Source organism: Periophthalmus magnuspinnatus, chromosome 14, assembly GCF_009829125.3.
Source record: "Periophthalmus magnuspinnatus isolate fPerMag1 chromosome 14, fPerMag1.2.pri, whole genome shotgun sequence".
Lineage (NCBI taxonomy): Eukaryota > Metazoa > Chordata > Actinopteri > Gobiiformes > Gobiidae > Periophthalmus > Periophthalmus magnuspinnatus.
The window spans coordinates 18,771,997-18,797,631 of NC_047139.1; the positions used below are offsets into that span (position 1 = coordinate 18,771,997).

General features: G+C 39.7%; 1 protein-coding gene across 1 annotated transcript in view; it reads left to right on the forward strand.

Moving 5' to 3' along the window:
- Nucleotides 1–25,635, forward strand: part of opcml (opioid binding protein/cell adhesion molecule-like) — a 352,880-nt gene that overhangs the window by 241,712 nt on the left and 85,533 nt on the right. Inside the window, exon 3 of the mRNA XM_033978467.2 lies at nt 4,862–4,987. Coding sequence (XP_033834358.1) covers nt 4,862–4,987 — 126 coding nt within the window. The remainder of the gene's footprint in view (nt 1–4,861; nt 4,988–25,635) is intronic.

Consider the following 25,635-nt stretch of genomic DNA (forward strand, 5'->3'; position numbering starts at 1 on the left):
GTATTGTACTGTAGACGTTTATCGTTTTTCAGGTCAGGCGCTGATATTAGCCTGCTTCATTAGCTGTCCACAGGTTTGAAAGTAATTATGAGTAGACCTGTCACGATTACACGTTTGAAGTTTGATATATCGCTGAAGTAAATATAGACGATAAATGAGACTATAGAAACTAAATTATGCCACTGACACAAAAACCCTCAAACAGAAAATGCTGTGTTCCACCTTGTGATGTTACGCGGTAATACAGGAAGTGCTTGACTGCGTTTTTAAACTCCATACCATACTTCACTAGAATTATTTGGATGATTTCAACCCTGGAACTCTACTAAACTAAAGCTAAAAAGTAGCAGTTACCTTTAAAACTACCGTTCCGTGGCATCACAAGGTGCAACAGAGCATTTTGATCTTTGGAGATGTGTGAATGAAACAAAACACAACTCCAGGTCTGTTTTGGGGGAGGTAGTAACATTCTACCACAGCTTAAAGAGTCAATTTAGGAGGACCTTTAAAAAACCATGACCTGCAATCAATTAGTAGTGAGTCTGCAGTGACATAGTGACTAATAGATGTAATTTATTCAACTCATTATATGTTAAATCTAATCGTAGAACAGAACAACACCAAAAAGTTCTCCACTAGTTCATTCAAATGCTCTTTGTAATTATGAGGAAGAGCATTTGTTTGCAATAATATAAGGACGAAATGTCATTAGAGGTTCCACTGACTTTGGACATGTTTTAGAGCGTAGAGCGTTTGTCTACTGATCCAAAGGTTGGTGGTTCAAATCCCGCTCTTGACATTAAAAAAAAAACATGAACAGCGGTCAGATCCACCGACTCAGATAAATGCTGTTGTTGTGTCCTCGGGCAAGATGCTTAACCCACCTCGCCCCTTACGTCTGCGTACATCGGTATATAAATGGCTGAGTGGTTCCTTGATGTAAAGTGCTCTGAGTGCCTTGAAGATGGAAAAGCGCTATAAAAAATGGACTTGTCTTTATGACATTAGTAGATTGTACAGCTCAAAATTGCGTCTATAATCCACTTGGTTGAACCTTGTTGAAAATGGGCTCTGATGAAGGCTTCAGAACTCGTCAGCATTCCGTTGGTGCAAAAAAGACAACAAATTCATGAGATTGTCTTGATATCTATTTAGTTAAAGTAGCACTCAAAGAACAACTCGAAGTACTACTCAACAAAGACTGTGAAGACATGCTGCCGTTTCTATTAATTGGATTTGAGAGATGATTTAATGGGTTCAATTGTAATTTTCGTTTTCTTCTTCTTTTTTTTTTTTCTTGGTCGTTGCTTAGTTGCTTAATGACAAACTAAACTAGGATTTTAAGAACACGACTAAGGCTGCAGTAGCTCAGACAGCAGGATGCCAGTTCACAGTCCATTATTAGCATTGCATATGGTTGTTCTGCTTTTGTGCCAAACACTCCACTTAATATTTAATGTTTTTTGAAGTCTATTTTGTGGATTTATATAGTTATATTTCAGAAAATTTTTATGTTTGCTGGCTACTTTTTTGGGCTTTTTGTTGTTGCTAATCCAACCAATATGTCTGTGTAATCCCGCAGTCGTCCAGGTAAGATCCATGGCAAAAGAAAAACAGAATTTTTTTGAATGTTTTGTCCTGTTTTAGTGGTGTGTTTGGAGGAGAGGTGGATACAGTAGCCGGAAATTGCAGGGGTGACTTAAAAATAATATTACTCAAGTAGAATTACAAAGTAGCAGTCAAGACATGTGTTTAAAGGGCACATATTGCACTGTTTTCTGTTCTATGTTATAATGTTGTTTCCTCGTCACAAACACAACCTGGAATTGTTTTTTGTTTTTTGCTTAATTCACACATGTTTAACACAAAAACTCTGCATATTTAGGCTGAGTTCTTCACTCAAATGGCAAACACCCTTTTCCACCTTGTGATGTCATCAAATGGTATAACAGGAAGTGCTCCACAGTGTTTTTAAACTCCATATACCTTCACTTGAATCATTTGGATCATTTCAGCCCTAGAATTGCCAATCTCAAGTGAACTAAAGATAAAAGGAGCTGTTAACTTGAAAACTGCCACTTGATGACATCACAAGGTGGAACAGAGCATTTTGAGCTTTGGAGATGTAGACAGACTAATACTAAAGTGTTCCTCAGACATGTGTGAATGAAACATAACACAACTCTAGGTCTGTTTTGTTATGAGTCATGTTATATGTGGGGGAACAACATTATAACATGGTTTAAAGCTCACAAGACAGATACTGCAGAATTTAAGGTTTTAAATGTTTGTAGGACTTAGTTTGTTAGCTTCTGCTGCATCTTTAAACTCTTAATATTTGACTTTTTGAAAAGTCTATGATGAAAATAATTGGGATTTTATTTGCAGATCTCCAGCAGGTTTCAAAGTGACGCAACTGTTGAGCTCCATGCTTGTGGTCAAATAGCCAACACACTTTATTTAGTTACTTGTCACCACCAGTATCTGTGAATGTGAACCAAGTCTTTATTATTATCAAAGATGCATTGCAAGATAGGGTCAACATATAGAACAGTAGCTTCATAGTAATTAGGTATGAGTGATGGCTTATTGTCTTGGTTTGTTTTATTTTTATTGCAAGATAGGGGCACTACCTTCATGGCGGATTCTATATGGGGATAACGCTAACTCACTTCGTAGTGTGTTCGTCTAATCTGAAGTTTAGTGGTTTGAAACCCGCACTCGACTTAAACATCACTGGGAGAGCGGTCAGATTCACTGACCCACAGGTTCGCGGTGTGAGTCCAGTTCCCACAGATGAATACTGTTCATGTCCTTGGGCAAGACATTTAATCCATCTTGACCCAGTGTCTCCATGTGTCAGTGGGTGAGTACTTCCTTGGTGTAAAGCATAGATTGTATAAAGAAGTGGACTAACTTAGTGTGACGTCACCCATAGCTCATCGAGGCTAGCAGTTATAGCAGCGAATTTGGAGCCGAGTTCCATATTTTGAATTCCAACCAAGAGTATCCTAGCAACCAAAGAGCCAATCCAAAGTGAGGCTGATGAATGTAACGCCCCTTCACGTCCACAACACTGGTTTAGCAGGGAGAGGGCGCTTAACAACTCTGTCAATCAAAGCTGTTGCTAATGCTAGTGGGAGCAACCTTGGTGAAAGAAGACGCCTGATTCATCTGTTATTAATGTTCATATCTTGATTTACGGACAGAATAGTGAAATAAAAACATCAGGATCAGGATAGAGAGGGTTAATTTAAACATTTTAAGACCAAAATGACGAGTCTGATAGCAACAGTTATAGAGAGAGGGGCCACAGTTTTGAGTTGATGAAGTCAGAAGCGCACCCATGATCACTTCCTATTTGGAACGCGGCAGCTAGCAGGTTAGCTATGTCCATTTATATATACAGTCTGTGGTGTAAAGTGCCTTCGAGTGCCTTGAAGTTGGAAAAGCACTATCTAAAAATCTGACCATTTACCATTTACTTTGTTTACAGCTTTTCTGAAATTCACCAATAAATAAGACATCATCCTCCGTAGCACTTCTTCATTTCCAGCCCTGTAGTCTTGGGGCCCTCTTAATTGGGATCTCGTGCACAGTTAACTCCAGTCAGCGCACATGTGCAGGTCCACAGAGGCATTTGGTACGTGCTCTAAATCAGCCCCATGCTTGTCTAATGAGCGCGGTGATGGAGTTACTCAATCATGTCGAACACCGCCACAGAACTGAGGATTGTCATATCTGTCACTTCATTTCATGCTAATTGAACTCCAGATTCAGTTATTTTTAACCCGCCCAGCCCTTTGCCCTCGTGATGATCATTAAGAACGCGCTGACATCAACTCAAATTGGAAGCAACTGGTAATAGAAAGATTAAAGGGGACTTATTATGTAAATGTGATGTTATGATGGTGGTCCTTCATCGTTAGTTTAAACAAAGTTCTATTTGAATTGATTGAGCTCAGCTTGTGATTGTGTTCAGCGCTCGCTTGTCTCCATGGTGTTGCTTTGCCTGAAACGTTCCACGGTATGGCATTAAGTGTATCTATCTTACATTTAGTGGTAAAACAAAATTCAGATCTGTCAACTGGGCAAAAAGTTGTAGGAGTGAAGACGTTTGGCTGCAGAAAAACCTTGACGTTGGCGTGATGGAGCCACCTGTTTGTGTCCATGGAGATGGATATGTTTAATGGTATGCTGTGGAACATTCCAGTCATCTTCATGGAGACAGGCAGGTACTGGAAAGGGTGCGTTCACACAGGTTAAGTCCCAGCTTTAGTCCCATTTAGTTCCAAATTTGATGTGGTTTGTAAGTAATTTTGAACGTAGCCAAAGTTAAATTGTGTAACTTAAAAAAAAAAAAAAAAGCATACAAAACCTTATATAATGAAGTTTATAAGACCACCAAACTGAGCTGAACCAGCAGTGGATCCATACAAAACATTGATTTTCTAGCATACAAAAATTCCTGGTTTGCTCTTGGGCGTTATGTGTAAAGACACAATCCAGATATCTCCACCAATCACAGCTGAACTGGATTTTTTGAGTTTTTCCTTGCCGATAAGGAGTGTCTTAAGGACAGGGGGTGCTCTGGGACACTTCTCCATTTGCTTGTTTTCTATGAATATCGGTTAATCTCTCTGTTATTGACCAATGCCTGTTTCACTGTTGGATTTTTAAGTTTCTGTTGGTTAAATCAAAGAAACAAGTTAGAGTTATGATTTGGGGCTTTACACAAATAAATTGAATTGAACTGAACTATGGAAGCTTGTCTCTGTAACTACAAACCAACATTTTTAGTTGAAAGAATCACTGAAAGTCTCATCAAAGTCTCTAATTAGTTTCTTCCTCTTTCCTCTAGTCCCAGCCCGGATCACAAACATCTCCAGGGACATCACGGTGAATGAGGGCAGCAGCGTCAGCCTCATGTGTCTGGCCATCGGACGACCTGAAGCCAACATCATGTGGAAGCACCACTCGCCCAGAGGTAGGACCAACACGTACTAAACACCTCCCAATGGCAATGGAAATATTTGGTTCTTGACGCAAAATGCCTCTTAAAGGTCCTATATTACGCAAAATTAACTCTTGTGAGCTGTAAGCCACTTTATAATGTCGTTCCCGCCTCAAAAACATACCTGGAGTTGTGTTTTGTTTCCATCTCCAAAGCTCAAAATGCTCTGTTCCACCTCGTGATGTCATGTAGTAGTAGTTTTCAAGTTATTACCGCATGACATCACAAGGTGGAACAAAGCGTTTTCAGTTTGAGAGAAGAACTCAGTCTAAAAATGCAGTGTTTGTGTGTTAAAAACATGTGAGAATGAAACAAAACACAACTCCTGGTCTGTTTGTGATGAGAAAACAACATTATAAAACATCAGAAAATAGCGTAATATGGGCCCTTTAATGTTTCCTGGCTGCTTTTGTTGTTTCTAATCCAAACAGTAGTGGAAACATATCGGGAATCATAGCGTTGGTTAGTTGGGCATCTTTTGAATGTTTGTTCAATTTTGTGGATGTGTTAGGAGCAGAAGTGGATAGAGTGGACTGAAAATTGCAGGGTTGCTTAAAAAATAATATTACTCAAGTCAGCTAGGAGAAAAGATGGTGGCCAAGAAATGACTGAAGAGTGAGAATGTATTTGGGGGAAGTAGTACTGTCCAGACTCAACATCTGATTTATACGAACTTATTGTGATCGGAAGGACAGATGAATTATGGACTATGACTGAGGAAATTATATAAGTTAATGAAATGTAAACCACAAGCATAGACTGTATAAAGAAGTGAACTAAGGGAGTGTGACGTCACCCGTAGCGTTCAGCTCCAGTCAAATGAAGCTCAAGTCTTGATTTATGGACACAATAGTGAAATAAAAATACCAAGCTCATACGAACATTTTAAGACGAAAATGACGAGCCTGACAGCAGTACTTACACCGAAACGGGCAACAGTTTTTCAATAGAAAGTGAATTGGAGCCAGAGTCGATGGAGCCGAAAGCGCGCCCATGATCACTTCCTGTTGGCTAGCAAGTTAGCTCTGTCCATTCGATTATAAAATAAGTATTTATTTTAATGATCTGCGGAAGGAGCAGGGTTTATAAGATGTATTTTCTCCCTGTCCCTTTTGTTCGTGCCAATAATGAAGGCAAGGCCCATAACAGTTGTATTTATGCTAATTATCTCATTATTTTGTTTTTGATTCTTTAAATTGATGCCAACAAAAATGAAATGGCATAAGCAATAAATAAATAAAATAAACAGACTAATAAAAATGCACAGACCACGCCAAAGAGAACTTATATACCAATCATAAGTGCAAAAAATAAAAATGCACCTCTTCTCCCTGGCATTTAATACAAGCTAGACAGGATATCTTGGTGTTTTATTGTTCTGTTCCTATGTATCGTGCTAACTGTATATTTGTTTTTTGAATTGAATTGAAGAAATACAAATCTTCACATCATTTCATGTTGAAAAGACCATGGAAAACGTAGTCAAAACATCAGTCAGATCTACTTACTCACAGGTTGGCAGTGCGATTCCAGCTCCCAGATGAATACTGTCATTGTGTCCTTGGGCAAGACACTTAACCCACCTTGCCCCTAGTGTCTGTGTACACCGGTGTATGATTGTGTGTGCGAAAGTGTGAGTCCTTTCTTGATGTAAAGCGCTTTGAATGCCTTGAAAAGCGCTGTATAAAAATGTGACCGTTTCCCATGAAATCAAACCCATGGTATTCTGTCAGTTCCTTTAGCGCCCTCCTGAGCCTGGAGTGAGAACTGAAAAGTTTGTTAACAACATTTAAAGGTGTAAGAACATCTGAACAGATGTGTGGAACGTGTTAAACTGTGTTAAGAGTTTGCAAGGTTGTGTTGTGGTGCAGCATTGGATGTCATGTGCTAGCTCAAGTGTCAGCTCGAATCACAACTCAACACTGTCAAGTTTGGATCATGTGGGGTTATGTACAGGCACAGAGGCTCACATTTGTACTGAACAACTGGTGAAGAATTGGCTGAACAGCTGATTTTGATGGTTGTGTTTTGTAAGTTGCAGTTGTGGAGAATTACCAAGTAGAAAAATAATAGTAGTCTTATAATGTTGTTCCCTCGTCCACTTTAAAATCTACTTAAAGGTCCTGTATTACGCAAAATTGACTCTTGTGAGATTTAAGCCATGTTATAAAGTTCTTACCTGTGAAAAAACATACCTGGAGTTGTGTTTTGTTTCATTCATACATGTTTGGGTAACATTTTATTATTATTCTGTCTATATCTCCAAAGCTCAAAATGCTCTGTGCCACCTTGTGATGTCATGAAGTGGTAGTTTTCAAGTAAAACAGCTCCTTTTTACTTCATTTCAGAGCAGAGATGGGCAAATCTGGGGCTAAAATTATCAAAATGATTCTAGTAAAGGTGTATGGAGTTCAAAAACACAATGGAGCACTTCCTGTATTACCACATTACATCACAAGGTGGAACAGAGTGTTTTCCGTGCTCTCTAAATCTGCAGGGTTTGTGTGTTGAACATGTGTGAATAAAACGAAACACAACTCCAGGTCTGTTTGTGATGAGGAAACAACATTATAACATAAATCAGAAAATAGTGTAATATGGGCCCTTTAAGTAAAGTACAGGTACCTAAAATGTACACTTAAATACAGTACTTTACTACTTTACTTTTACTTTGTTACATTACTGGTCAGTCCTAGCGCTTTGAGAGAAACTGAAAGAAGAAAAACTACTCCTCTGTCTGTCGTTGTTGAGCAAGATATAACTTATGTTTTATTATTTGTAATGGTTTGAAAAGTAATAAAAGTAATTCAAACCCTTATCAATCACGGGCTGTTCTCTTACTTGATCTGATCTCGGCTCTCTTGGCTCTGCGTAAATTGCGTACAGGTAGTTTGGGCGCTGCTGCCTGCTCCTGTCTGTCTCGGGATGTGTCTTCATTTCCAGATCAGATGTTGCTCGCAGGCTTTGTAGATGGCGTTTGCTGGAGGTTTTCGGTGTGATTCTGCTCTCCTGCTGTCAGAGGTAATTTCACATAATGAAAATGTGGAGCTGAGCCGCTACAGCTGTGTAAAGCCCGTCCTCCCACACAACATACAACACCTCGGGAGCTCCCTGGATTAGCCGCTCTAGTCTCTCTCCCTGGACGCTTATGAGGAGTGATGGAAGACTGCAGACAGTAGACACAAGCTATTTCCTGGCAGTCACTTTGAATACTAGACTAGTTAAAAGTTCTGAAAAGCTTCCAGACGATATTAGAGATGTGGTGTAGCGTGGTAAGCTTGGTGGTTTAGCGAAGTGCGTTGCGAGGTTGTAATTAAAGTGATTATTCTTAAAAATATATAATTTTTTTAGCTATGTTTGGATTCGCAAACCTTTTACTGCTTAAAAATGCTAACAAAATGGCGGTTACAAGGTATATTCAGGACTAAAGCAGAGTAAATGAGGTTATAAACAATAGCTGCTAGGTTCATACGTGATCCAAAAGTGGTCTGGACTCTAAAATTACACAAAAGCACCTCCTGAATTGCCACCGTATGACATCACAAAGTGGAACAGACCCTTCCAGCTGTGCGCGGGGTTGCCTCCCCACAGATCTGACCTGTAACATCCATCACCTCGGGAGCTCCCTGGATTAGCCGCTCTAGTCTCTGTCCCAGGAGGCTTATGAGGAGTGATGGGAGACTGCAGACAGTAGACACGGGTTATTTCCTGGCAGACACTTTGAACAGTCGGCGAGTGGAGAGTTTGGGAGATTTAGTGTGTGGTAAGATGAGGAGTTTAGCCAAGTGTGGTACTGCGTGTATTTGAGATAGTGGTAGTAGCGGTTGTAGTTGGAGTAGTAGGTGTAGTAGTAAATGTAGTAGCAGCAATGGTAGTCATAGTAGTAGCAGTTATAGTAGGACAAGTAGTAGCAGTTGAAGTAGTAGAAGTAATAACAGTAGTTGTAGTAGTAGAAGTAGTAGTAGTAGCAGCAGCAGTAGAAGTAGTATTAGCAGTAGTAGTAGTAATACTAGTAGGAGTACCAGTAGTAGAAGTTGTAGTAATAAATTCGCAATAGTAGCAGTAGTAGTACAAATAGTAGCAGTAGAGGTAGTAGTAGTAGTAAGAGTAAAATTAGGAGTAGTAGAAGTAGCCGTACTGGTAGTCGTAGTAGTATTAGTAGCAACAGCAGCAGTAGCAGTAGTAGCAGTTGTGATATTAAAAGTAGTAGTACAAGTAGTTGCAGTAGAAGTAATAGCTGTAGTTGTAGTAGTAGTAGTAGAATTAGTAGCAGTAGCAGTAGTAGTAGTTGTAATACTATTAGGCGTAGCAGTAGTGGTAGTAGTAACAGTAGATGTGGTAGCAGAAGTATTAGTTGTAGTAGTAAATTAGCAGTAGTAGCAGTAGTAGTACAAATAGTAGCAGTAGAAGTAGTAGTAGTAGAAGTAGTAGCTGTTGTAATAACTATGGTTGATGTTGTACTTGGAGTACCAGTACTAATACTAATTGCTGTTGTGCTGTAGTAGTTGTTGATGTTGTAGTAGTTGTTACAGTATTTCCAGTGGTTCCAGGTGTAGTTTTATCACTACAAAATTTTAATTACTTTTGGACAGTTAGAGTCTGGTCAATACATCAATAAATCATTCCTCCTTTCACATCCGTCCTGGTGAAGTGTCTTGCTCAAAGACACAGTGACACTAAGTATCGGCAGTCATGGGAGTTGAACCACTAATCTTTGAAGCGTGTACCTTTGGGCATACTGTGTGTTTCTACCTCTACACTCTATAATTGTGCTGGGGCTGCGTGCTGAGAGCCGGGAGCCGCGTGCGTCATCACTAACACTAAAAAAAGTTGAAGTTCTGTGCCCTGACACCGAGAGGCAGGATGCAGATTTCAGTTTGGTGCTAATTAATAAAGATCATGGAGAGGAAAGTGTATAAGATGTGAACGTGTGGAGCTGTGCGTTGCTAATTCAGAGCCTAATTGGAGTGGGAGTATAGAGGGTGAAGTGTTCCTTTGTGTATACGTAGAGTTGATTGTATACCAGTATATTTGTTTGCTACAATGGGTGCGAAATATTTTCAGATATATATATTTTTTAATTATTAGTTTTAAATATAATGTAGCCTTGTTTATCGGATTTGAAATGCAAGAGAAAGTAAGCCTGTCACGAAAACACATTTTGAAGTTTGACATATCGTTGAAGTAAATATAGACGATAAACGATAATATTGAAACGAATTTACGCCACTGACACAAAAACCAAGAGCAGATTTAAACCACAAAAACTATTCTAAATCTACAATATTGTTAAAAAACATGAGCTGCGATAAATAAACAGCAGAATGAAACAAACAAACAAAAAGAAACAAAAGAGAACAACAGGAGGGCCATTAAAGGTTGAATAGGGTCATTAAAGCACTGAATTGTCATTTTCAGTTTTTTTCTTCCCCAAGTGCTATTTTGTTGATTAAATTATAATTATTTAGCAATTTAGCATTTTGGGTCTTATTTTGATAACCTCCTTGAGACAAAAGGAAATTTGAAGACAAGCTCCACGTTTGAAATTCCGACGACAGCGAGTATCCTAGCAACCAAAGAGCCAATCCAAATCGAGACTGTTGAAGGTAACGCCCTTTGTCACCCGCGCCACTGGTTTAGAGCTTAACGGCCGCTTAGCAACGCTGTCAATCAAATCTGTTGCTAACGGGGAAAGAAAGCAGCTGATTTGTCTTATTAATCGTTTGTTCGTTAATGTAATATTTAAGCCCTTTAAGCTGTGATCAAGTCTTTTATTTTATATTAACTGTTTGTCTGACACTTGCTGCAAATCACATTCCCTCTGGGCCGATAATAAAGTTGAAAGTTAAACGTGTCATTGGGCAGGACCCTTCTGAATGTCCATGTGAGCTACTTTTACTGTCCCAAAATACATTACGTAACAGTCTATTACTTTGACGAGTGCTGGCAGCTCCTTGTGTAACAGCATCTCTCTGTGCTGAGCCTGGAGTGATTCTGTTCAGTGGAGGTTGTGTGGGGCCATCACCGCCTGGAACTGTGCCAATCTTCCTCCGTGTGCTGTGTGCCTGCTCCTCCTCTTTCTCCCTGCCTTTCTCCGTCTCCCCACTCTCCTCTTTCTCTTTTTCTCCTGTACCAATCCTCCTCTGTGTGTCGTATTCCCGCCTGCCTCTTTCTCCCCCTCTCTATCCCTTTTCCTCTTGTCCTTTCTCCATCCTTCCCCTCTGTCCCCCTTTTTGTGTCCCTCTCTACTTCTCTCGCTTGTTCGCCATCTCACCCCCTCTCTCCTCTTCTAGCCTTCTCAACTTCTCTCCTTCTGCCCCCCCTGCCTATCTACTTCTCTCCATTGTTCCCTCGCTCCTTTTTTCGTTCTCTTCTGCTCTCCCTCCCTCCCTCTGTCCTCTCCTCTCTCTGTCTCCTTCTCACCCTATCGCCCCTCCCTCTCTACTTCTCCCCCTCATCCCTCCCTCCCTCGCTACTTCCCTCCCTTTTTTGCCCCCTCCCTCTCTCCCTGTCTCTTCCTCTCTCCCTCTCGCCCCCCCACTCCCCCCTCTCCCTCCCTTCTGATCTCCCTTGTTCCCCCTCTCTCTCTCTACTTCTCTCCCTCCCTCTCTTCATCTCTCCCTCATTCCCCCTCTCCCTCTCTTTCTCTCGCTCTACTTCTCTCCCTCCCTCACCCCCCTCCCTCTCTCCCTGTCTATTCCTCTCTCTCCCTCTCGCCCCCCACTCCCCCCGCTCTCTCTCTTATCCTTTCCCTTGTTCCCTGTCTCCTCTGTCCCCTCTCTCCCTCATTCCCCCGTCTCTCTCTCTCTACTTCACTTGCTCCCTTCTGTCTTTTTCTTCCTCTCTCCCTCTCAGCTCCCTCTCTCTTTACCTCTCCTCCTATCTCTATTGTTCCCCCTCTCTCTATCTGCTTCTCTCCCTCCCTCTCTTCCACTCTCTTCATCTCTCCCTTGTCCCCCCATTCCCTCTCTTTCTACTTCTCTCCCTCATTCCCTGTCTCCCTTCTTTGCTATTTTTCCTCTATCCCTCGTTCAGCCTCTCTCCCTGTCTATTGCGCTCTCGCACTTCCCCCTTCTCTCTCCTCTCCCTCATTCCCTGTCTCCCTGTCTTCCTCTCTCCCTCTTGCCTCCCCACTTCCCCCTCTCTCTTTCTCCCTATCTCTTCCTCTCTCCCTCTTTCCCCCTACTGCCCCCTCTCTCTCCTTTTCACCCCCTATTCCCCCTCTCTAACTGTCTCTTCATCTCTCCCTCTTGTCCCCCACTGCCCTCTGTCTCTCTCCCTGTCTTCCTCTCTCCCTCTCTCCCCCTCTCCCCCTCTCTCTCCCTCCATCCCAGTGTGTATCAGGTGTCTTCTTCAGTCTATAGTGTGAGATGTGGAGTCTGAGTCCTGCTCTGAATGTGGATGAGTCCAGCTGTTCTGTACTTCACATATTTACCCCCGGTATCTCCTCTCCAAATGTTTGCTCTGTAATCATTTTCCAAAAAGGACAAGTTTAATGGCCGACATAAAAACACGAGACACCCCAGATGGCGCCTCGTACGTCGACTCTATCACCAAACACCTTCTGCACCGGGGGTTTCCAACCTTTTTCCTCTGGTGAGCTACTTTTACAAAACGAAATTGGCAGAGAGCCGCTAATTTTAATGATCGCGAGAAATTGAAACGGTAAAACAAAGACGGCTGCTTTACACGAGTTAGCTGCAAATAAAACATAAACTATTATCCGTAATCCATAATGGAGCGACAGTGGCTCAGTTGGTAAAGCGTTTGGCCACTGATCTGAAGGTTGGGGGTTTGAATCCTGCTCTCTGTTACAACCCAGTTTGTCTAGAGCCAGGGAGGGAACAAAAAACAAGATGGAAAAATGGTCAAATAAATAAGTAATTTTATGTAGCAAAGTAACAAAAGTGGACTAAAATATGTATATAAATGTATAAAACAACAGAAGCTAAACTAAGAAACCAAAAATAACAAATAACAAGTTTTGTGTCTTGGAAATTAATTATAACTATTAAAAAACTAGTAACAAAACTAAGGGACACATAACGCAATATCAAACGACGAGTGTAACAAAATAAACACGAGTCACAAAGTCTACAAACAAAATTGAGCGACGAAATAAAAAGAGACACTAAAAGTCAAGGAAAGTTCATTTGTATAGCAAAATTTGTACACAAAATAATTCAAGAAGGACATTAAAATTACACAAATCTAAACTTAAATACTCACATATAACCATCATAAAATTAACATTAAAACAGAAGAGTGCAGGATAAAAACCTTTCAGTCATATGCACAGCTAAACAGAACTAAACTAGTGTAGCACGCAAAAAGTTAGACACAGAGACACACAAGCGACTAAGGACTAACTCAGACACACACAGAATGGCCCCGAACAGGTCTGCTGAATCTTTATGTAGAGGGAGGCATCTGCAGGTGAGCCACACGATTGGCCAGGCTCGGAAAAAGTCCTCCAATCACCAGCGAGGACTCACACAGCCAGGATTTCATGGGGTAAAGGGGATAGACTCAAACACGCTAAACATAACAGGCAAATATTAACAAATGAAAAGAGCTTAAGGCCTAGAGCCGTAACACTCTCAACATAAATATCATCAGTGGACTGGTCAGATCCACTGACCCGCAGGTTGTTGATGTAATTCCAGCTGCTGTGTTGTTATGTTCATGAGCAAGACACTTAACCCACCTCACCCCCAGTGTCAAAATGTGATTATTTACCATGAATGAGTTTTGAGTTCTTCACTGTAATGCATATAATTCATGCCTTGCAAACTACTTAGAATTGGGCTCAGAGCTATAGTTTGGAGACCTGTGTTCCAGACATCATTCCCAGACATCATTCCCAGTGTTGTTTTCAGATATTAACATCATTTGGTACACAAGCACATTTCATAATAGTCTTCATATTAAATCCCTATATCATATTTTTTCATGTATTTATTTAAGTGAAGTTTTGCATCACTGCAGATATCTTGTGTAAGCAGCTCTTGAAAATGAGTCTGCCTTCTGCATGTAAATATAGAAAAGTTTTATTCTAACAGGAAGTGTGCCGTTACCATGCAACTCCGCTCTGGGCTCTGAAAGTTAATAAAAGCACTAATAAACTCTTAAGGGTGAATAATTATGATGCTCTGACTGAATAAAATGATCTAGTTCATTTCCACATTTTTAAGACAGTAAAAAATAAGGTACAGCGCCTCCTACAGGACTCTAGATGTTCATGATCCTTTGTACACAAGTGTCGTTTCCTTTGGTACAACTTGAAATCATTTCTTTGTATAGAGCCTTTGTTAATCATGACATGTAGTTATAAAAAGTGTCAACAGATGGCACTAGACCTGTATCTGTCGGCACATTGAAACAGGAAGTAGGTTATATCAGCTAAACAAAACAAAAACAAGCCTTTTTCTATTATCCTGATTACTTACAAGTTGAGCACGAGAAGGATCTGAATAAGTCCAAGATTTCAGGACAATTATGTAATAAATAATATTTATAATAATAAGAAAAAAACTCCTTTAAACATGGCCCTTTAAACGATCGGCCTTGGTACAGGTCAAACTGTGTAAAAACGCTCTCACGCTGAAAGTCAAAGACAAAGAGAACCCAACGACACCTAAAGCGCCAAAAACAACAGGACAGAGGAATAGACAGTTAAAGTAACAGTGTGTAAATTTCTGGAGGTGACACATTACCCGCATGACTCTATGGAAACAGAAAGTTAAAACCATACTTTGGAACATTCCACATGCAGATACATTTTATGCCATACTGTGGGAACAAGTGAGGACACAGTAACAACAAATGTGTCTGATACTTTTTCATTTTCAGTGCAATAAACACAAATAAAATATAAATCATGCGTTTATTTGAGTGTATTTGATTTAATTTAATATTTTACTGAAACGTTACTTACAGTAGCTTTAAATATTTAGTATATTTTCTGATTTAAATGTGCATTGTGTCTTCATTTGGCATTTCTATTTCGACTTTATATTATTGTTCTAAAGTGTAATCCTCCACATCTCAAAAAGATCTAGCAAAAATACAAGTTGCTCAAAAAATAAAGCGGCAAGACTTGTACTTGTCTGCTCAATTATAACCAGCAGAGAACAGATGTATTCGCTCTGTCACGGCTCGCTTTAAATCAAAGAATACGAGCTACATTGGGCACCTTGTTATACAGAACACTGACCCTAAAGACGCCTGCTTTTATTTTGAATCAAATCATTCTGTGTGATTCTTTGCATAAGTACAGCACTAGAACTGTTACGAATGGCCACAAAAAACACCTACACCTTACCCCAGAACCAATTTCACCAAGAAAAGCGGCGTGTATAGATCAATGTCTCCTCGGAGCAGCGTTCCCGTTGATATTAACCAGACAAAAACAGAAGTTAAATCCGTCAACTGAACAAAAAGTTGTAGGGGTGAAGCGTCTTTACTCCTATTACAGATTTAACTTCAGCTACGGATCAGACCTGGACGACTGAGGAATTACACAGACATATTAACCAGATATTACAGTGGTCCCTCGTTTATCGCAGGTGTTACGTTCTAAAAATATCCCGCAAGTGAAATTCGCAAAGTGGTTATTCTATATGTTTTGCAGCTGTAAAACCCCTCACCACACACTTTATACACTTTTTCTAAGACAGACATTAACATTTTATCACATTTCTCTCTTGTTTAAACACCTTTGTCGGTGCAGAACGTTTCATCGACATTGTGGGTTTTGTCAGGGAGAAAACTTGCAAACATACAGCACTTCAGAGTCACACTGCGATCAAACATTTATGTAAATTTGTCTTGCCAATCAGGACGCAGAACACAATGCACGTTTATACGCTGTAAAAAAAAAACCACACAAAATTGCACCAAAAAAAACAGGAAGACCGCGAAACGTGAACCGCGATATAGTGAGGGACAACTGTAATTAAACATGTGACATTTCAGACACATTTCAACTAAAGTAAATGTGCACTTAAGATAAACCTAAATTCAACTGATTATTTTTTGGAAGAAAATGTGATTTTTTTTGCAATGAAATGTCAAATGTAATGAATGTAATTTGTAATGATAAAATGGATAAAATGAACCCGGGACGACTCGGCGACTGCACTGCTTTCAGCGAAATAGGATCCAAATAAATAAACAAATAAACTTCTCTATGAATCCGAATTGTATAGTACACCCTATTGAACAATGCTTGAGTTTTATGAGCTTTTAATATTTATCAAAAATTTACTTTGTGTTTTTATTTTCTGTCATGTGTGCAGTCCGTTTAACCCTGATCTAATCCAATCCAGCATTTTCATCGTTCCCACAAAACGTTGGACTGGATTAGTACACAGCTAGTGAACTTTGATATTATCCTCCATTGTTTTTAGCTTGGTTTACACTGCGTTACTCTGTAGTGCGCCATCTACTGGACTCCTCGCACCTTTTGCTAATGTTCTACGTGCACCCATAAACCCTCAGATAGTTTGACTAGTTTCTCTACTTTCATATACTTTCTTTATACTGACACGCAAAAAGTGTTCAGAGTTTTCCAAGTTAGCAATGGGAGATGGATAGTAATTGATACTGAGCGTAAGAAATCAAAGCAGCTGCATGCTAATAATCTTTGGAGCTAATTGAAACGCATGGGGCTAATTTGAGCGTAATCAAATGTACCCTTCTGTGTGCCTGAGATTAAATTCATTCTACTGCAGGAGCGGGAGTAGACCCAGTGGTAAATTTGAGAAGTCATTTTAATTTGGTTATAGTCTTAGTGAGTTTTTGTTTTAGCCTAGTTTTAGCTGGCACAAAAGTCATGCTAATTTAGTTGGTTAACTTTGAGGAGGAGGGGCGGGGTCTGGAGGATTTAAAGGGGAGCATGAGGGAGGAGGATGGGCGGGGTCTGGAGGACTAAAAGGGAGAGTGAAGGAGCAGGAGGTGTGGGGTTTTGGGGACTAAATGGGGGAGCGAGACAGCAGGAGGGTGGGGTCTGGAGGACTAAACGGGAGAGTGAGGGAGGTGGAAGGGTGAGGTCTGGGACTTTAAACGGGAGAGTGGGAGAGCAGGAGGGGTGGAGTCTGAAGGACTAAACGGGAGAGTGAGGGAGGAGGATGGGCGGGGTCTGGAGGACTAAAGGGGAGAGTGAGGGAGGTGGAAGGGTGGGGTCAGGGACATTAAAGGGGAGAGTGGGAGAGCAGGAGGGGCGGGGTCTGGAGGACTAAAGGGGAGAGTGGTAGTAATAAATTAGTAGTAATCGGAGTAGTGGTAGCAGTAGTAGCAGCAGCAGTAGTAATATTAGTAGAATTAGTAGTAGTAGTACTTTGCACAGGAGCAGCAGTCGTAGTACTAGTATGAGCAGTAGTAATAGCAGTGGCAGTAATTGAAAGGATTGAGAGGTAATATCTCCACATCCAAAGCCGGGGATTGGACTGCTGTGTGTGTGTCTGTGTGTGTTGTTGTCAGCAGTGTGTGTGTGTGTGTGTGTGTGTGTGTTCACATGTGTGTCTGTGTGTGTTGTTGTCAGCAGTGTGCACGTGTGTGTCTGTGTGTTGTCAGCGGTGCAGATAATGGCTTATCTTACTTGACATTTCCGTGAGCAGCTCTAATGAAAAGCCGGTCCATGTGGGAGCCGCTTTGGGCAGTGGCAGAAAATATGTCTGGCAGTCACAAGTTTAAACTTCTTATTTATTTCTTCCTTCGGTGGAGTGGCATTTTCCTGACTAGCTGCGCTCCCGCTTCTTTTCATGTTTGTCGAGATAATGGACTGTTCCCTTGGAGGATCTGATGGCTACAAGTCCTCTGTTTGTTAAAATGGAGTTTGGAGTTGTGTGTGGCTCCCAATTCAGGATCTTTTTGAGAGGGTTTAGTTTTCCTAAGTGAAAAAACACAAATTTTAAATCATTTTCACACCTAAATCAGCAACAATCACATGAGATGTAGAAATATTCGGTATTCTCATTATTTATTTATTTATTTATTTATCTAAGGAAAGGAATTAAGCCTGAAATGTCTTCTTGTGAGACATAAGCTCCAATTACAAACTTGTCATTTTCATTCAACTCAAGCAGAGGAGGCAGTGGTTTAGCTGGTTGATGTATACAGCCCTTTGACCAGAAGATTAAATAAGGTACTCACTGTTTTTGTGTCCCTGGGCAAGACACTAGCACCACTGCCCACTCCAATGATGCACATGTGACTATTTTCCTTATGAACTAGAGAGAAAAAAGAATGGTATTTTGTTATTTCAGTTCTGTTTTGTGTGCAAGAAGCAATTAGATGATATTTGCTCAAGTTAAGTTTTTAGGATCAACATTGGGCCCCTGTAGTAGCCAATGGGAACCTCTGTAAGTGCCCAGTCTTCCTTTCTCTAGAAACGGCCCTGTGAAGTGGAATCTGTGTGTTGCCATAGGGCTGAGCAATTCATCTAATAGGCTCTGTCACATTTATCAATATCAGAAATCATCATCTGATTGTTAAATATTTATTTGTTTTAGCATAACTCGGCAAAAACCTCATTGGGATAAAACTGGACAGGACGTAGTGACGCTAACAGTGAGGTTGGCGGAGGCTGTGGTGCAGAGAATCTGTTATTTGATTAAATGTGTTTTTAATAATTGAGATTATGAAACTGTCAAATCGTGCAGTCGAGCATTATTATGAAACAAGCTCACCCCTGATGTTCTTACTTTCAAAACAAGATTATTGTGTAATTGAACTTTTGACATTGTACAAAAATATAATTCTAAATGAGACGTGTTTATACAAAGTGGTGGATGAAGTATTTATCAAGTACCTGTTTGAACATATACTTAAAAAGTAAAATGTAAAAGTATGTTACACAAGTGTAGTTCATTTGTTGTGTACAGATATATGTAATGTAAATGTACAAATATAGATTATAAATGATACAGATTACAGTCACAGTAACAACATGAAACTTAATTTTTCTTAAGAATTTTGTGTGTTTATTTTTGTTTGCTCAAAGCCGAAGCTTGAACTCAGTCAGGATGTTACCACGAACATGGTAAAAATAACCCCTCAAATCATATGAAAAGTACTTACTTTTCAGTCCTGCTAAAAAAAATAGTGAAGTAAAAGTAACAAGTATACATTGTAAAATGCACTTAAATAAAGTACAGATACATAAAAAGTCTACTGAAGTACAGTCATTACCTTCCACCACTGTGCAAATGTAATGTAATAGTTTCTTAAATCGTAGTGTTTGTTAAAATGAAAATGTGAGCCGCTGCTCTGACTTTGATTAAGATAAAGTCATCCTGTGTAAAAAGATGGATGGAGGTTTTATGTTTTGACCGTGGCACCCAGTGGTGGCGCCCGGCTCTGGGTTGCCGGGGCGATGCATTCTGACATGTTGTTTACTGCGTTTGGCCTGTGCTGTATCTTTTTACATTTTCACACTCGCCGGTGTCAAGAACATGAGCAACACGTTCACAGACACACGCATGTACGGGACTACATACAGGAGGGATGGAGAGAGGGATGGAGAGGAGGAGGGGAGAGAGAGGGATGGAGAGAAGAAGGGGAGAGAGAGAGGGATGGAGAGGAGGAAGAAAGAGAGGGATAGAGTGAAGGATGAGGATGAGAGAGAGGGAAAGGGATGGATCATAACCTCTTTAACAGCTAACTTGCTTGTTAAGAATTCCTTTTTAATTTTTTTTTTTTTTTTTTTTTTCTGGCATAAAGATTTATCTGAAAATAAGGCTCAAATGTCTATTTTATTTCAAAAAGTTGGAAAGTTGGAGCAACAACATTCCAGTGCAGTTGTTCTAAATGAATTTTATACAACCCATCATTTTTATTTTTATTTTTTTTTTTCAGTTTATAACTTTACAAAATATAAACATTTTAATATTAAGCAACATAGTTTTTATTCATATATTTTTTCTTTTTTATTATTGTTTTTTTCTCTCGCAGCTCAACTCCCCAGTCCCTGGTTCCTTCAGACAGCGTGTTGTTTACAGGTGATCCCAGACGCTCGGCCCTGTTGTCTGTGTAATATATGTGTCCTGTCACTTTAAAACTCACCTTTGTTTTGTCCAGGGCGAGATTCAATTCCCATTTCAGCTCAGCGGGGACCACATCAATTATTCACCAGTGTCCAGCGCTGTTTGGCTTCGGGCCACTGAAACGTTACAAGATATATGATAGGCCAAACGTTTATTCACTGGACAATGCACTATGGATTCATCCAGCCATTAAGACTCATTAAACGGGATGGGTGGCAAATGGAAGCTGTGCTGGAGAGAGCTTTATGTGTCCCGAGTGGCAGGGAGAGAAAGAGGAGTGAAGGATGAACAGCGGCTCTATGCAAAACGCTGCCATGTGTGGAAGCAACAAGTTGATATTTTAAAGGTCCTATATTACGCAAAACTGACTCGTGTGAGCTTTAAGTCATATTATAATGCTGTTACCTCCTCAAAAACATAGCTGGAGTTGAGTTTTGTTTCATTCACACATGTTTGAGTAACTCTTTATTATTAGTCTGTCTACATCTCCATAGCTCAAAATGCCACCTTGTGATGTCATCAAGTGGTAGTTTTTAAACTAACAGTTCCTTTTACCTTTGGTTCAGTAGAGATTGGTGATTCTAGGGCTGAAATCAACCAAATAATTCTTGTGAAAGTGTATGTATTAAAAACACAGTGGAGCACTTCCTGTATTACCACATGACATCACAAGGTGGAACAGAGTGTTTTCATTTTGACAGAAGAACTCCTAAATGTGCAAGGTTTGTGTGTTAAACATGTGTGAATGAAACAAAACACAACTCCAGGTCTGTTTGTGATGAGGAAACAACATTATAACTTAGATCAGAAAACAGCATATGAGCCCTTTAAAACAACAAAACACAACATTATAAAAATAGTTAAAAAATACAGCAAAACAGATAAAGTGCAATATGTAACGTTTCTGGTTGAAGGTCTGCCACGGGGTTGTGTCCATGGAGATGTTTAGATGTTATTGCTTTATTTGGAATGTTCCGCGGTATGACATTCAATTGCAATTAATCAGTTTTGAGCTTTTATCGTTCTAAAATACCTTAACAATCTTGCATTCTTACTATGAGCAACCTCGCCTCTCCACAGATCTGACCTATAACTTGTTTTAGTGGCACCACCTCCTCAACTCCACGGGGGTAGATAACTTAATGTCACATATTCCAGGCAATAACAATGGCATCTCCATGACAACCAGTAGTGAACTCTACCTGAAAAAATTACATAATGCGTTTTTAGCTTGCAAAAAAATTTAAATCTGTAGGATATATTGTATCTGAACTCTTAAACGTTGTTCATGCATGTTTGACTCCATGTTTTTTTTCATCTCAGCTCTCTGAAAGTGCTTTGTTTTTCTTAGCTCCGCCTACACCTCCTGCTCCCCAGAAATCATGTATGATCCTTTTCGCAATATTATACTGTACTTATATATTTATACTCGTCCTCTCATTTTACATTGTACAGGAACAAAGCATAAAAATGATTTGAAGGAATAAGTTAAATTTAGTCTTAATTTAATAGTTATATAACATTAGCCAACAGGGAGATATAGATGTAGGAGGAATAACAGTCAGGTTTGTGCATTATGAACTTCCACTCAGTGTAGTGCAGTCCAGTCTGGCTATGCTTCCATTGTAGGGAGTATTATACTATTTCATATTAAATAAAACAGCCACTCCATAAGGAAATGTATCAACTCTGACGCGAGAGCTCCTCTGGACCCCAGTCTGCTGTACATCTCCATCTCAAAGGCACTAACTACTCCTTTGAAGACAGTGAGGTTCAGATCTTAGCCAGAGAAAAGAAATGGTTTGAGAGAAGAGTTAAACAAAGGTTTTTTTGTTAGGAAAGAGAATCGTTCTTTAAACAGGAATGGGGGCCTGAGACATAATCATTCCCTCATCTACAGCCTCATCCGCAGACACAAAGCAAAAAAAAGAAACAAAGGAGAACAATAGTAGGGCCATTAAAGGTTGAATAGGGCCATAAAGGCTGAAGCTCAAGACATCAGTGTAGTTAGCTCCTCTCTTCAGTCAGATATAAGGCAGTGTCCACCAGCAATCTGACCAGAACTGAAGAAATGGCTTGGATGAGCAGCCAAACACCTTCACTCCAGCAACGATTTGTCCAGCTGACAGATTTAACTTCATCTTTTGGTATACCTATAGTGACGCAGGCCAAGATAACAGAGACTGAGTTGGCAGTTAGAGACTCATTGTGTCTCAAAGCTAATGTTAAGTATAAAATATAAAATAACCTATAAAAATGAAATACTGATGAATGTAAAGACGACCCAGTTGTTTTATATGTAGATTATTTCCATTTATGGTCTTGTTTTGATATTTACTACATCTCAAATTCAGCATTAGCGTTAACGTTTGACATAAAAACCTGCCTTTCTAAACACAAAAGTTTCCCTAGTGAAGTTTTCAACCTTTTTGTTTAGTTACTTTTAGTATTATTAGTATTATTATGAATCAAAAGTGTATGAGTATGAATGAAACCCAGCTCTCCCTCACAGCTGTGCTACAGAAATATCCCTCTTACACCAGTGTCAAGCATACATCTGACACAGTACAACACAGAGCTCGTGGTAGACTTTGGCCTAATGGAAGCTGAAAAAGAGTCTCGTTCTTGTCATCTGCACCATATTCATGCCACTTCAGACTCTTTTCAAAGTCTATTAAGTGTTCCATAATTTCCCCGCATGTCATTGGCGCGTACCCTGCCAACTCCAGATTAGTTTTGTGATTTCTTCATGTTGATGTGTGACAAATAAATGGCGATTTGAGCGGCAGTTAGCGAAGGCCAACGCTTTGAAAAATGGCGAGTGTCGGGTTTGATTGACAGCTCCGCAGCCACACAGACAGACGTTGTCAACTTGTGATTAGTCTCCTGATGAGAGCCATTTACGGGCGAAATGAATGTGTCGAGATGGTGTTTTCTGAAAGCCTTGCCTTTAGAGCTGAGAGATTTGTGAAAAAAAATATTTGATTTGCGATTTTTCTGACAAATATATCAGTTGCGATTTGTTATAATGAAAGAATTATGGTCGAAGTTCACGTTTTAAATACGTTCGGAAGAATTGGCAAAAAGACTGAAATATGAACTGACAAAGTGATACAAGAATCATGTTTGTACATATCTAAACTACAGGGTTAGCAGCTTTTATGCAGAATAAGACCCCATGGAGACACAGGGAGGGTATCTGACACACAGGGAGGGTATCTGACACAAAAGGACAGTTCAGAAATTGTTTATACAGATCTAAACTACAGGGTTAGCAGTTTTTTATGCAGAAAGAGTATTTTGTTGTTTGTAGAGAAAATTATGGTACTTAAAATCTCTGTACCTGTTTTTTACTGTCTTAAAAAAAACAGAAGCAGAACTAGTTCATTTTATATGGTTTGCAGTCGTCCAAAGTTACTTCTCATTTACCTTATGCATTCAGAGTATCCTAATTATTCACCATGATGAATTTATAAGCACTTTTCACAATTTTCCAAGATGAGAAAACTGACTCTTGTGAGCTTTAAGTTATGTTATAATGCTGTTACCTCTTCAAAAACATACTTGAAGTTCTGTTTGTTTCATTCACAGGTTTAAGTAACACTTTATTATTAGTCTGTTACATCTCCAAAGCTCAAACGCTCTGTTCCACCTTGTCATGAAGTGATAGTTTTCAAGTTAACAGCTACCTTTTTACTTTGTTTTTAAACTCCATGCACCTTCAATAGTCTCAACTAAACAAACAGTGGAGCACTTCCTGTATTACCACATGACATCACAAGGTGGAACAGAGTGTTTTCTGTTTGAAAGAAGAATATGCAGGGTTTATGTGTTAAACATGTGAATGAAACAAAACACAACTCCAGGTCTGTTTGTGATGAGGAAACAACATTACAACATAGATCTGAGAATAGCGTAATAGGGATCCTTTAAAGATAAGAACAACTAGCATGCCAACGGGCACTTCCTGATCATGATTATCGGACAATAAAACGGTTGGATGCAGACAGAATGTAGTAGACACATGTTGTAAGCTCCTGTACAGGTTTGTTAGAGAAATTGGACCTCATGACAAAGCAGCAGCTATAGAACAGGGAGCAAACATATGGAGGGCCTTGTTATTCTGCATTTTAGATTGGAGCCAATGCATTATTTGACTGTTCAAAGGATAAACCTCCGTGCTTCCATACATAAGAGCCTTATGTAAGTCTGTTTGCCTTCATCTCTATGTTCAAAAAAAGTACAACTCTGAAATAACTTTGAGAAACTTTTCTCACAGTGAATTTATCTGTGTTACTTGTGTAACTTCTGTTTATTAAATTAATCTGGAACAGGCAGTAAAAAGACAGATCTCCATATGTCCCCATGTTCTTATGGATAAAGCAGATAGAGCTGTATGCTTTTAAACAATGTCAACTGAATATGTTCTTTTGCATTTGTTGGATTAGAAGGATAATCACAAAACATATTCAGGAGCTCCCTAAAAACATGGCAAATAGTAGAACATTTAAATATCGAACCAGTTTATCAGCCATTAAAGATGCATTATGTAACTTTCCTGGTCAAGAGTGTGCCAACAATTTGTCTCGATGTTTATTATCACTTTTCATGTAATGTTCCACAATGTCAGTTTCAACTGATCTGTCTCCATGGAGATAAGCAGTTGCAAACTACCAGTCAGATCTGTGGAGAAGCAAGCCTGTATCTCTAACACTGAATGCTACTGCTGCAATAAAAGCACATGCAATTGAATGATATAGGTACGTGTAATGCCCTTTAGTGGAAAACTCCAGGCAAAGCAAGAACATCTCCATGGAGACAAGCAATTAGTGAAAGTTACATAGTGGACCTTAAATAAGTTAACGTTGTGGACATACTGTGTAGTCTAATTACTGAAATGCTGTTTTTATTAAAAATTTGATTCAATTCAAGTTTATTTCTATGGCACATTTAAAACAACTTCAGCTGATGAAAGTGCTTCACATAAATGTCAACAAAAAACAAATATACAGATAACACAATACCATAGACTGTATAAAGAAGTAGACCAAGTGAGTGTGACCTCACCCATAGCGTTTGGCTCCAGTCAAATGAAGCTCATCGAGGCTAGCGGTTATAGGGGCCAATTTGGAGCTAGTTCCATATTTGGAATTCCGACCATGAGTATCATAGCAACCAAAGAGCCAAACAGAGTGAGGCTGTTGAAGGTAACGCTCCTTCCTGGCCGCACTGCCGGTTTATTAGGGAAGCAATGCTGTCAATCAAATCTGTTGCTAAGGCTAGTGGGAACGACCTCAGGGAAAAAAGGTGCCTGATTTGTCTGTTGATATGTTGATATCTTTATGGACACAATAGCAAAATAAAAACATCATGATCATGTAGAGCGGGTTAATGTGAACATTTAAGACCAAAATGATGAGCCTGACAGCAGCAGTTACAGAGAGAGGGGCCATGGTTTTTCAATAGAAAGTGAATTGGAGCCAGATGGAGCCAGAAGCGCCGCGTCTATGATCACTTCCTGTTTGAAACATGCCGGCTAGCGTGTTAGGTATGTCCATTTATGTATACAGTCTA